Source organism: Equus caballus, chromosome 30 (assembly GCF_041296265.1).
Source record: "Equus caballus isolate H_3958 breed thoroughbred chromosome 30, TB-T2T, whole genome shotgun sequence".
Taxonomy (NCBI): Eukaryota; Metazoa; Chordata; class Mammalia; order Perissodactyla; family Equidae; genus Equus; species Equus caballus.
The window spans coordinates 37,208,672-37,221,079 of NC_091713.1; the positions used below are offsets into that span (position 1 = coordinate 37,208,672).

Here is a 12,408-nt window from a genome sequence, read left to right on the forward strand (position 1 = left end):
GGAAGGGACCCACGCCTCCACCCGTCCGCGGGTCACACTTCCCAGAGGCGGGGAGCACAGTGAGGGCGCTCCGAGTGGGGCCCCCTCCCCTGGCCCCCCTCCCAGGACCCCTAGCCCTCAGCCCCCCTCCCAGGACCCCCTCCCAGGACCCCCCTCCCCGGCACTCCTGTCGGGCCCCCTCCCCGGCGGGCGGCGGCGTGTGCCTGGGGCTGCGGGTCACGAGGCTCCGCCCGGCCGGGACACACTCTGCGCGGGGCGCCGCCTCCTGCTCGCGGTGGGCGGAGCGCGCGGCGGACGCCGAGCCCCGAGCGCGGGGCGGCCGGGCCGGGCCGGGAAACTTCCCAGCGCGCGGAGAGGGCGCCCGGCCGCGGCGCTGCGCGGGGGATGCGCGGCCCTGCGCGGAGGAGGCGGCGCGCACTGGAGCCCGGGGGGCGGGCGCGCGGGTGAGTGGCCCGGCGGGGTGGTCGCGGCCGCGGGGCGGGTGGCCCGGCGGGAGGGTAGCGGGCGCGGGGACCCGGGCCGCCGCTCCGCACTCTGCGGGGATCGGCTGGCGGGTCCTGCGGGCCGGGACGGAGCCCGGGTAGGGGAGCCTGGCGCGCGCGGAGCTGAGGCCGCGCTCGCGCTCCGAGAGGCGCTGGGGTAACAACCGAGGGGCTGGCGGCTCCCGGGGAGGTGTGCGTCTAGACGTCCCTTCGGGCTTCTCAACTCCAACCTTTCTGAGCCTCAGTTTCCCTTGCTGTGAAATACCTGCGGCTTCAAGTGTGTTGCGATCCTATAGACAGACATCAGGTGCTACGTTATCACACACACCGTTACCCGCACCTTCTCCCGTCCCAGCGGAGCGAGCGGCACAGCTGGGGCAGGTGACCTTGCGGGCCGTTGCGGAAAATGTTCCCTGGGCCCCGGAATGCGCGGAGGAGCGCCTCCCGCCAGGCCCCCCGAGGCTGTCCTCTTTGGCGTCCGCCCAGAGAAAGCGTCCCCGGGGGACGCGGGAGGGAGGAGAACCAAGAGGGTGGTGAACCCGGGGAGCTCACCTGAGGGCGCCCGGTGCGAGGGCCCTGTGGTCCCTTCTGTCCTCAGGGCTGATAGAAACCGGCCATGGGATAAAGGGTCGGCCCCGTCGGCGGAGGGCAGAGGCGGGAGGATAGGATGGGGGCTGGGGGGCGGTGTGCAGGGCTGACGTCCATCCAGCAGAGAGGGCTCCTTGTCCCCCGGAGCCCAGCACAGGAAAATCAGCTGGTGAGTCAATGGGACTTTGTTAGGACGGCCACGGGGCGCAGCTGGCGCCGGCTCAGGGGAAGCGCCGGAACCCCCTGATAACATGCTGTTTATCTGGCTTCCTGTTTCAACCATTGGGAGGCCATTGGCTCGTTCAAATTCAATGCCCAGAAGCCTGCCGCCCCCTTCGCTCTCCTAGAGCACAGGGCTTGCCCGGGTTTTCGTCTGGTGGCGCGTCTTGTTCCCGCTGCACGGTGTCCCCTGCCGCTCGCTTCGGACGGGGCAGCCCGACTTCACACAAAGAACCCTCCCCGAGGAGGCGGAGCTGCGGCCCGGAGACCCTGGCCTCCCTTGGGTGGGCGCATGCTACCTGTGACTCCGGGCTGCTGTTGCATTTTTCTATCCTGCTTTGAGGTTTGGTTGGTGCGTCTTTGGGACTGAAGTGGGAAGGGAGACGGGAATAGCGGCCACCACGGGTTCCTCCCCTACACGAGCCCTATAGAGGTGCCCGCCTTCGCTGTGGGGTTCTAGGGGACGTTTTCATCAGCCTGCAGTTCCGGCTCAGCCTGTGTTGCTAACGACCTGGATCATCAGAGGGCAAGAGGATCCCCTCCTCTGTCTTGGTGTTTTTTGCTTCTGTGGAATGAAGCTGGGGAAGATGACTGAGGCTGGGGGCGTGAGAAGGCTTTTTAAATCTGTGCTCCAGCCTCCAGGGTAGGTTTCTGGAACTTCCGGGGTGCCGAGGGAGCAGCCCTGCTCTGAGCTCCATGGGGCAAGGTTCCCCTTCTGCTTTGTGCTTTAGACACTTGGGTATTGGTGCATATGCCTTCTCTCCCTGTGAATGACTTCCAGCCAGGTGTGCTGTCTGACCACCCACAACCCCAGCACGTAGTAGGCACTTTCTAAATGCTGAATTAATAGAATTGGAAAAAACCTGAGTACCCCCCGGGGGCCTCCCCTCCAACTCAGGTGCTCATTTATTCATTCTTCGGTAACTGACTGACCTCCACTCCCCATTTTCCCCCCTCAAAACGTGGTCCATAATGAGGTTGAGTCGTGCCTTTTCCGGGATCTCCTTGGGGAGCCCTGGCCCGGGGACACTAAAATGAGGGTTGCTGTTTTCCCTTCCCTCACCCAGTCTGGCTCCTCCTGAGTCCTCTGGGCCTCTGGTGTCAGCTTGTCTTTGTCCCAGTTGACAAGACAGGCCGGGGAGGGGGGAACCCCTTGTCCATCTTTTAAAATGTCTCTCTCTCTTCATCTTTCAATTTTCGGTCCATGTCACTTCCCTCTTCTTTTAAAGTTCTTTTGAATTCTTAAAGGGTTTGGGCTTTAGAAAAAGTAGGATGTAAACGTCAAAAGGATCGCTTCCCCTCCAAGCCCTGCCCTGCCCTCCTCTCCTTTATAGACGAGAACAAGGCCTTCAGAGGGAGGGGAGGGGCTCCGAGCCCCACTGCCGGGCTGCAGGAGCCAGCCTAGAACGAGGGCTCCTGGCTCCGGGTCCAGGTCTCATCCCCTCCCAGCAGATCACTTCCCTAGACTGTCCCCCCCACCCCCCCCATAGATCTCAGCAGATGTTGCTTGGCTGTTGGCAGGAGAGAGGAACAGAAACAAGGGGAACGGGGAGCTGTCTCTGTGATGGAACCAGCTACCAGCTCTGAGGCTCTCTGGAACATGGAGAACCAAGAAATGTGGCAATACTTGGCAAACACTTCATCTTCCTGGCCCCTAGTCACAAAACAGTAATTAAAAACACTTTTAGTTCCTTCTTCAACTTAAAAAAAAAAACCACCAACTTTGCAAGTGAAATGGTCCCTCTTCAGTAAACAGATTCCTGGGTCTGATGTGTTCCCTCATCCTCTGGGAAGGCTGACTCTGGCCTGATTTCCTCCGAGGGGCCTGGGGTTTTTGCTTCCCAGCTTCTTGTGACTCCTGAGACGTGAAGGGAGGCAGGGTGGCTGAGACCCACGCCCCTCTGACCTGCCTGTGGCTGTGGTTCTGCGTCTGACACATGTCGTGCAGCCTGCACCACTGCCCCCATCAAATGCATTTGCTCTATTTAATTTTAATCTGAGGTGCACTGATATGCATGAGGAATTAAGGGTGCTGATACACGTGCCTCCTCGGAGGACCGTTAATAACAAGATGTTTCCACTCCAGGGGACTGTGAGACCGTTCCGAGAGTCCTCAGCCGCTCTGAAAGCTTTTGTCAACGCGCTTGTTTGCTTAATTTCTTTTCTGGATGGTTCATTGCTGGCGTGTAGAAACAACTCCTTTTTTTGTGTGTTGATCTCGTAGCCCTGAAACTTGGCTGAATGTGTTTATTAGCTCCAGTAGTTTTCTTTTGCGAGTGGATTCTTTGGGATTTTCTGCATATTGGATCGTGTCGACTGTGAACAGAGACAGTTTTACCTCTTTTCCATTTCGGGTCCCTGTTATTTCTTTTTCCTGCCTGATTGCTCTGGCAAGGACTTCCAGCACAGCATGGAGCTGTGGTGGAGAGTGGGCACCCTTGTCTTGTTCCTGATCTTAGGGGAAAAGCTCTCAGTCTTTCATCATTGGGTATGATGTTTGCTGCGGGCTTTTCATAAAAGCACTTGATCACGTTAAGGAAATTCCCTTCCTTTCCCAACTTTCTAAGTGTTTTTTTATCTCGAAGGAGTGTGGGGTTTTGTCAAATGCTTTTTCTGCGTCCATTCAGATAATCACGCGTTCTGGTACCTTACATTAATTGTTTTTCTTTGGTTGAATTACCCTTACATTCCTGGGATAAATCTGTCTCTGAAAGCTTTTTTTTTTTTTTTTTTTTAAATCTGTAAAGTTTCATTTCCTTTATTTAAAAAGACTGAAGAAAATTTGACAAAGTGCTAACGTTCCGCCCTGGGGTGGGTGGGTTGATGCGTGTTTATTATGTTTTTCTTTATGGTTACTGTACTTTAAACGTTAAAAAATGTTCATTGTGGTAAAATATACATAAGATAAAATTGACCACTTCAATCGCTTTTGAGAGTGTAATTCAGCGGCGTTAAGTACGCTCACTTTGTTCTATAGCTATCGTCCCCATCCACCTCCAGAGCTTGTTCAAAGTTCCCAAACTTGGAAAGTTGGAAGTTTAGGTTCCCAAACTAAAACTCTGTCCCCATTAACTGGGGACCCCCCGTTCCCCACAACCCCGGCCCCGGCAACCTTCCCTCTCCTTTCTGTCTCCATGAATTTGTGAAAACTCTGAATCACTAGAGAAGTCAGGACTTCGAGGCATTGAAGACTTAAGGGACCTCTCCTGCTTCCAGAGGGAGCATCCTAGAGGGAGTTCGGTTTGGATCTTCCTCACTCACAGTCACTCAACAACCGTCACCATGTCAGAGATGCTCGGCCCGGACGTGGAGAGGGACTGACTCAGAGGCAGCAAGATCTGCCTCAGCCCGAGCTTCATTTTCTCCGACTTGGGGCTTCTCCAGCGTGGCCGCGCATCAGAGTCACCTGGGGAGCTTTTGAAAGTTCCTCGTTCCTGGGCCCACCCCGTGAGATCCAGCTTCGTTTGGGTTTGGCATGCAGCTGCCTATCTGTTGTTTGTGTTTATTTTATTTTTATTTTTTAAAAAATTTTATTTTATTATATTTTAGAGGAAGATTAGCCCTGAGCTAACATCCTCCTCTTTTTGCTGAGGAAGATTGGCCCTGAGCTAACATCTGTGCCCATCTTCCTCTATTTTTTTTTCCTCCTTCTCCCCAGAGTCCCCCCAGAACATAGTTGTGTGTTTTTAATTGTGGGTCCTTCCAGTTGTGGCATGTGGGATGCTGCCTTCGTGTGGCTTGATGAGCAGTGCTAGGTCCGTGCCCAGGATTTGAACCAGCAAAACCCTGGGCCGCTGAAGCAGAGTGCGTGAATTTAATCACTTGGCCATGGGGCTGGCCCCCCATCTGTTGTTTTTAAAAGCTCCCTCCATCAGGCCGGCCCAGTGGGTGGTGTAGTGGTTAGGTTCACGCTTTCTGCTTTGGTGGCCCAGGGTTTGCAGATTCGAATCCTGGGTGCAGACCTACACATGTGGCAGCGTCCCACACACAAAACAGAGGAAGACTGGCACAGATGTTAGCTCAGTGGCAATCTTCCTCAAGAAAAAAGAGGAAGATTAACAATGCATGTTAGCTCAGGGCCAATCTTCCTCACAAAAAAAAAAAAAAAAAAAAACCTCCCTCCGTGATTCTGATGCACAGTAAGGGGACGACTCCTCAGTAGTTCAGCTGATTTACTCCCTGGAAACCTTGCCTGGTCGGAGCTTTCAATGACGCAGTTCCGTCCCATCTGGACAGTAAGACTGACCCACTTTACATCCTTCCCTGATTCTAAATCCATTTGTAAATAGAATAAATGCCAACTTCTGTAGAAGTGAACTTTCAGAGTTGGAAAGGACCTTCACTGTCACGCAGCCCTATTTTATTCTTTTTCAGCTGTGTCAGTTCCCTGTAACACATCCCACCAGGGGTCATCCCGCTCGGACCCCCGCTGTGCTGGGGAACTTCCCACAACAGTCTGTTGAAACCGTCTTATTCCTTATTTGGACAGCTCTTCCTTCAGAGTGCCTCCCCGTGTTAATCTGTCATGGCTGAGAGATACCTGCAGGTGAACGGGCTTCTCCAGAAGACATCCTCCGATAAAGTGGGGGATATTCAAAATAAACCATCAGAGGGAGGGTGACTGCCCCGGCCCGGGACAGCCCCTCAGCGGGTGGAGACAGCTCCGTGCACCGGCCCATCCTTTCCTCCCTGCTCTCAGCAGCTCTATTTCCTCCAGATACTCTTCACTGGACGTGTTCTTGAGTATTTTCTGGGAAGATGTATGATGTAATAGTAGGAATCTGGATCATGAAATGAGCCAGATGGGGGGGTCAAGGTTCAGATCTTGACTTTGCCTGGAAAGCCCTTAGCTCACGTTGAGTATCCAGCAAATCTTAGCAATTGCAGTGATGCTCTCCGCATTGACATCATTAGTGCTGTGTGACCCGAGGCAGGCCACGGAGCCTCTCAGAGAGTCAGTGTCTTCCCCAGGAGGTGGTGGATGAAAACGCCTTCCTCGTAAGACAAGGTTTCCCACCTTGTCTGCTCGCCACCCCCCGTGCCCCACCTCAGTGATTCCTGGGATCTGGCGACTTTGGAAGTAAGTCAGAGAGGGACCACGTGAATCAAGTGAGAACATGCAAGACCCGCCCTGGGTCGGTGATGGGAGCCCCGTAAAGGCCACATTCTCCTCCTTGTGGTGCTACCACCCTGAGAAGCGGCGAGGACGGTCACGTCCGTTCGAATGTGTCGTGTCCACAGTGAGGTGCCGCGCTCAGGCGGGGAGCTGCCTGGCACAGCGTATCCCTGGGCAGACCGCCCGTCATCAGAGAGGCAGAGCAGCTTTTTTTTCCAATACGGATCGCCTCATACAACCCGAGAGCCGGGCCACGAGGGCCGGGACGGGAACAGGAAGGCGTGAAGCCGTGAGAGGCCTCGTCTGCTTTTGACTGCTTGTTTTTGAGCTGTTTGGGTTTGTTTCGGCGTCGCCTAATTTCTCGCGGACGTCGTCAGGTCTGGCGGAGGACGGTTCTCGGCAAAGGGCTGCTGGAGTCCATCAGCAGCGCCTCGTCCCGGCTCGCTGGCGCAGATAATTGAGTTGACTGCGAAGGAGCGTCTGGGTTCTGCCGCGCGGAGATGCCAACTGTCCCCGTCCTGCTCTCCTCCTAACAAAGGACGGACAGCTGTCGACACCCGGAGGAGGGGCCAAAGCCAGGACCCGAAGCCGGCAGCTGCCTGCCTGTGTCTCATCTGGGGACGTTCTGTCCCGTCCCTCATACTCCCCCACGATGCCCCAGAAGGAAGGTTTCATCGCCCGGGGCGCCCCGCACCACCACGTGCTCCCCACCACGTCCTGGGCACAGTCCGTGTCACACGGGGCTTTAGGAAGCTGTCAGCAAAGCTGTGCCGCTCCCTGGGCCAGGCTGTGGAAGCCGCAGTGGCAGGGCTGCACCTGATCCCCGGGGTGGGGGGTGGGGGGGGGAGGAAGGCTGCAGGACGGCCACGGTGCCACCAACATTGCGAGGGTTTTTTCTGCACAAGGTTTTATTTTGAAAAATGTCAAATGGGCAGAGAAAGTGGAAGATCGTCCAGTGAGGGTCTGGATTCGCCGATTTTTGCCTTTTTGCCACACTGCCCTGTCCACCTACACGTCCGGATACTATAGCATAAAACTTTCCTGAGCCATTTGAAAATAATTTGCTGACATCGTGGTGCTTAACCCTGAAATACTTCGCGTGCATTTCCTAAGAACGAGGACATTCTCCCACATAACCACAGGCCCATAATCACCCCCGGTGAGGGTGGGTTGAACAGAATTATTTAATATATGGGTCGTGTTCAGATCTCCCAGTTGTCCCCCAAATGCTCTTTAGAGAACGCCGCGCATTCTTCTCAACCGCAGCCTGCTGGGGCGAGACCTGAACTGAGTTTTCTCTCCCAGAAGAAGGAAAATGAGGCCGTGGTGCCTGAAAGTGGGGTCGTGAGGCCCTGAATGCGAGCACATCCGTTTAATTATTTCGTTTAATCTGGACAGGCACCTAGCGAGATGGGTCCCAGTGTCCGCCCGTCCTCCTGGTGGAGAAATCCAGGTGCAGAGCGTTCGTCCGTTTGTCTGATGGTGTGAGCCATTGTCACCACTCTGCGCTGGGGGTCGTGGAAATAGAAAAATAATTTCTGTTCACAGAAAGCCTTCTAAGGGTCGTTCTCTTTCCTTGTCCTCGTCTCCTTGTCGTGTGAGGCGTCAGGACAGGCTGTGTCGTCCCCCCTTTACAGATGAGGAAAGAGGGACTGAGGCCCTCCGAGGCTGGTATTACACGCTATTTACACAGTCAAGTTAATGTAAGTGACGTTCGTCCGTATGGGTGTTGGGAATGTAAGTGACGTTCACCAGTAACCTTCAGGCAGTCCCCACGTGGTTGTGGCCATTGCTGGCTGACTGTAAATGGCGGCTCGGACTGCCGGTGAGAGGGAGGCGAAAAGAGGGAAGGACAGGCCCCAGGACGCTCACCTCATACAGAGGGGACTCAAGAGAGTCTGTCCCAGGGGCCGGCCCGGTGGCGCGGCGGTTAAGTTCACACGTTCCGCTTCAGTGGCCTGGGGTTCGCCAATTCAGATCCCAGGCGTGGACCTATGCACCGCTTATCAAGCCGTGCTTGTGGTAGGCGTCCCACATATAAAGTAGAGGAAGATGGGTACAGATGTTAGCTTAGGGCCAGTCTTCCTCAGCAAAAAGAGGAGGATTGGCAGCAGATGTCAGCTCAGGGCTAATCTTCCTCAAGGGAAAAAAAACCCAAAAAACTCTGTCCCAGTGTTATAAAACAAGGAACCAAATTTTAGGGTTCAAGGTACAAAATAACCAATAAGCGGAACTAAAACCCAATACTGGGAGGAATAGAAGGAGAAAGAGAGATGGGTTTAGCATAACTGACCTATGCGTATTTCCAACTATTTTGTTGGGAAATGACGGATATTGTCTAAAGGGGACAAAACAGGACTCGAGTCGTTAATAGATGATCTGGAATTATGTGGGTCTGGGCAGTAGGGTGGAGCTGGGAAGAGGTGGGACGGGACACTGTTGCTGTTCTCGTCGGGACTTCTGTTCAGTGGGACGGTGACCACCCATAGTCAGCGCAGACGTCCTGGCTCCTGAACCCGGAGCGAGGACAGGACAGAAAGCGGGGCCTGGGAGCCACTCCGCAATGCGGAGCCGAAGCGAGAGCGCGTCGTCAGCCCCAGGCGCCCGCTGGGCGTGCCCGGGACACGGCACCCCAGGAGGACGCCCCACACCCCACAGGACGTGTTCATATTTTTGTTGTAAAAATTTTTATAATTTCGCTTCCCAAAGTGATTGCACATTGGCGCCTCATTTCTTAATAATTTAAAATTGGCTATTTCTTGGTAACCCTGGACATAGGCAGAAATTCTTGCGATGTGAGAAAAATGTTACCCGCAGGTTATTTTCAAATAGAATGAATTCTTAGGAAAACTAAATTTAAATGTCGATGCCATTGACACGACATTACGTCTTACAGATGTTTGATTAGACCTGGATTCGTGTCAGTTTTGCAGCTTTATTTTTGGATTTTGGACCCCGTGACGTTGTCTTCCATCGGCCCCTGAGAAGCTCCTTGGCCCGGGGCCTTCTGTCCCAGGAGCAGGTGGGGGGAGCACATGGGGCCCCTGAGATCTGGGGGGGTGCGTGATTGAGACCCACACCGCTCTGGGCGGTCACGGCCAGACCCCGAGAGCACAGCTGAGCGCAGCGGAAGTCCCAAGACCCAGATCCCGCCCTCCCATCACAGCCTTTGTCAGGCCCATCGTGCGAAGGTTGCTCCAGTGCAGTGTACCACCCTTGCCGAGCGATGTTTCATCCAACACTCATTCACTCTTCATAGCAACCCCGTGAGGTGGCAGGACAGACATTCCCCTTTCTGCCGATTGTGAAAACAGGACTCAGAGAGGTTCAGTAACTTGCCCAAAGCCACACAGCTTCAGGGAGTCAGGTGACGAACCCTGACCCTTGATCTTTGTCCTTTCCAGTACACAGGGGGCCGTAGAGAGCAGAGGTGGGCAGCGTCAGTAACTGGCCTTAACTACAGATGTCATATCTGTTCTGCAAATGCAAAAATCACAGTGAGTTTTTATTATTAATTTCGCTATTGCATTTGTTTTGACAAGTCTTTCAGATCTGTCTTTCAATAAAAGCTACTTCAAAGCACATCAATTTTACCACTCCGGCTAATTTTACACAGTCAAAGGAGCAATGCAGAAGTGTTATATTTTGAGTTCTGTTTCTCATTTTCTCCTCAGAGTTGAAAATAACTGTTGGGCATGAATTTAGGCCTGTGTGAGGCTGGCAATCTGCTGGGGCTTTTTTGCTTTTCAGCTGGTCTGGACCTAATAAGCCGGCCCCTCCCTATTTACACGTCTCTTCTGAGACCCACACCTCCCTCTGTTGCCTGTCGCCCGCCTCCTTACAAATGTCCCCACACGATGCGTCTGTTCAGGCCACATCACACCTCTCTGAGTCATCTCCCCACTTCCTCTGGCTGGCCATGGCCAGAGAGAAATTGGAGGCCACTAGGGAGGCCCAGAAGATGACCACAGGGTTGGGGTGGCCGTGGGAAGTTGGCGGGAAGGGCCATTGCTGAGCTGGCCGCAGAGGCCGTGACAATGCCGCACCCACATCCAGCGGCAGACAAGGGTCTCTGTGTCTGGGGTGGCGGGGCTGGGGCCCTGGGTGGGCGGGGGCTGGTGTGCTGATATGGCCTGGGAGAGGCCGCCCGGGGCAGAGGAGAGGCCGCGAGGCCGCGCTTGGCTGGCCTGGGAGCTGGAAGTGGCCTGACTGGGTGCTGGCACATCGTAGGGGCTCAGGAAGTATTTCCTCATTGATTCCTCAGCGTGGGGGCGGGCGGTAAGGGATAAGTTTGTCCTTAAGTGACAGGCAGCCATGAGTGTCCTCCCGTTTCCTTCGCCCTGGGCCGCCCTCGCTCCTGAGTTTCCCTGGCTTGCTCAGAGGCCACCTCCCTGCCCCCTCGGCTGCTCCTTGACACGGCGTGGGAGAAGATGGCACGGGCTCTGGAGTCGGCCTACCCTGGGGTCCCGCGACCTCCCTGAGCTGCAGTTTGCCCACCGGTAAAACCTACCCCACAGCGTCGTGAGGATCGTCCTAGAGATGTTGAACACCATCTGGTGCAAAGCGAATGTTGGTCATTGTCACCATCTGGATCTCGATGCCCCCGTGGCTCACCGCACTTTGTCCCTGGAGGGTAAATGCTGGCTAGGCCGGGCGACGGAGCAGAGCCAAGGATGCTGCAGACAGTCGGCTCCCCGGCCCTGCAGACGACGCTTCAGGGTGGATTCATCCCCAAAGGGGGTGTTTATGTCCCAGACGGGGGAAATGCTTCTCTGTCTGAGGGTCAGACGGACGGGCTGGGAGAGGTGCCGGCTCTGAGATGTATGGTCCCTCTGGGCCCCACTGGGCTCCAGACTGCAAGCCTCTCAGGGGTGTGGGGAGTGGAGAGGCCTGGGGTTTTGTTTGGCAAAAGGCTGCCTATTATCTGGCCCCGGCTGTGCTTCCAGGGCATTATAAATAGCGCCGGCCTCGGAAGGAGAAGTCGCAGATGTGGCCGAGACACGGTATATGGGGAGGTGGGAGACTGGAAGTGAGGAACTCAGCCCTCGAGCCAAAATGCAGGCTGGGGCCGTCTCCATGGAGCAAGGCACCAGGGAGGGCGAGTCCTGGAGGCAGAAGGCCCTTCTCGGATCAGAAGGAGCCGTGCTCAGTGGCCCGTGGGCCGGGGCTGCCTTCTCTGTGTGCTTCCATCTGCCTCTTTGTGGAGAGAGCTGGGCCGCTGCCTGAGCCCGGCCGGGGGCTGAGCAGAGCCCGAGGAAGATTCCAGGTCGAGAAAAGGGTAGAGGGACCCGTCTCCTCACCTTCATCAGTGCACCTTCCCTCCAGCTGGGATGGAGGGATCCCTTTCTCTTCTTTCTTTTTCCATCCTATCGTTTTTTGGGGTTTTTTTTGAGGAAGATTAGCCCTGAGCTAACTGCTGCTAATCCTCCTCTTTTTGCTGAGGAAGACTGGCCCTGAGCTAACATCCGTGCCCATCTTATTCTACTTTATATGTGGGCTGCCTACCACAGCATCGCTTGCCAAGCGGTGCCATGTCCACACTGGGGATCCCAACTGGCGAACCCCGGGCTACCGAAGCAGAACGTGTGCACTTAACCGCTGCGCCACTGGGCCGGCCCCGTCCCATTGTATTTTTAACTGGGCAATAATTTGCAAACAGGGAAACGCATGAATCTTAACTGTCCAGCCGGATGCATTTCGACAGATGAATGCCCTTTGCAACCCAGATACAGAGCATTTCCATGGCCCAGGGGTTCCCTCCCGCCCCTCCCGGTCATGACACCTCCCCGACCAAGTCGCGGTTCTCATTTTCATCACTAGATTAGCGGGGTCTGCTCTCGGACTTCGTGCCGGCGGAATCACAGGGCACATTCTATTTTGTGTCTTGCTGCTTGAGCTCGGCGTACTCGTTTCGGAGATTTGCCCACGTCGAATGACGTAGTTGGTCCTTTTCATTTCTGATGTTGGAACGCACCAGTTTGTTTATGAGGAAGCTCTCGGTGG

The 12,408-nt window shown here is 55.3% G+C and overlaps 1 protein-coding gene across 6 annotated transcripts in view; it reads left to right on the forward strand.

Annotated features, from left to right (window-relative positions):
* The first annotated feature begins 286 nt into the window (after positions 1-286).
* The window catches only part of NAV1 (neuron navigator 1), a 231,926-nt gene continuing 219,804 nt past the window's right edge, over positions 287-12,408 (forward strand). For 2 of the 6 annotated variants that reach the window (XM_070255877.1, XM_070255880.1), the window contains exon 1: positions 9,833-9,902. In XM_070255877.1, coding sequence (XP_070111978.1) covers positions 9,869-9,902 — 34 coding nt within the window. In that variant the 5' untranslated portion in view covers positions 9,833-9,868. Of the gene's footprint in view, positions 444-9,831; positions 9,903-12,408 lie in introns of those variants that run through there. The other 4 variants (XM_023632539.2, XM_070255879.1, XM_070255878.1 and 1 more) reach the window with 4 other exon arrangements.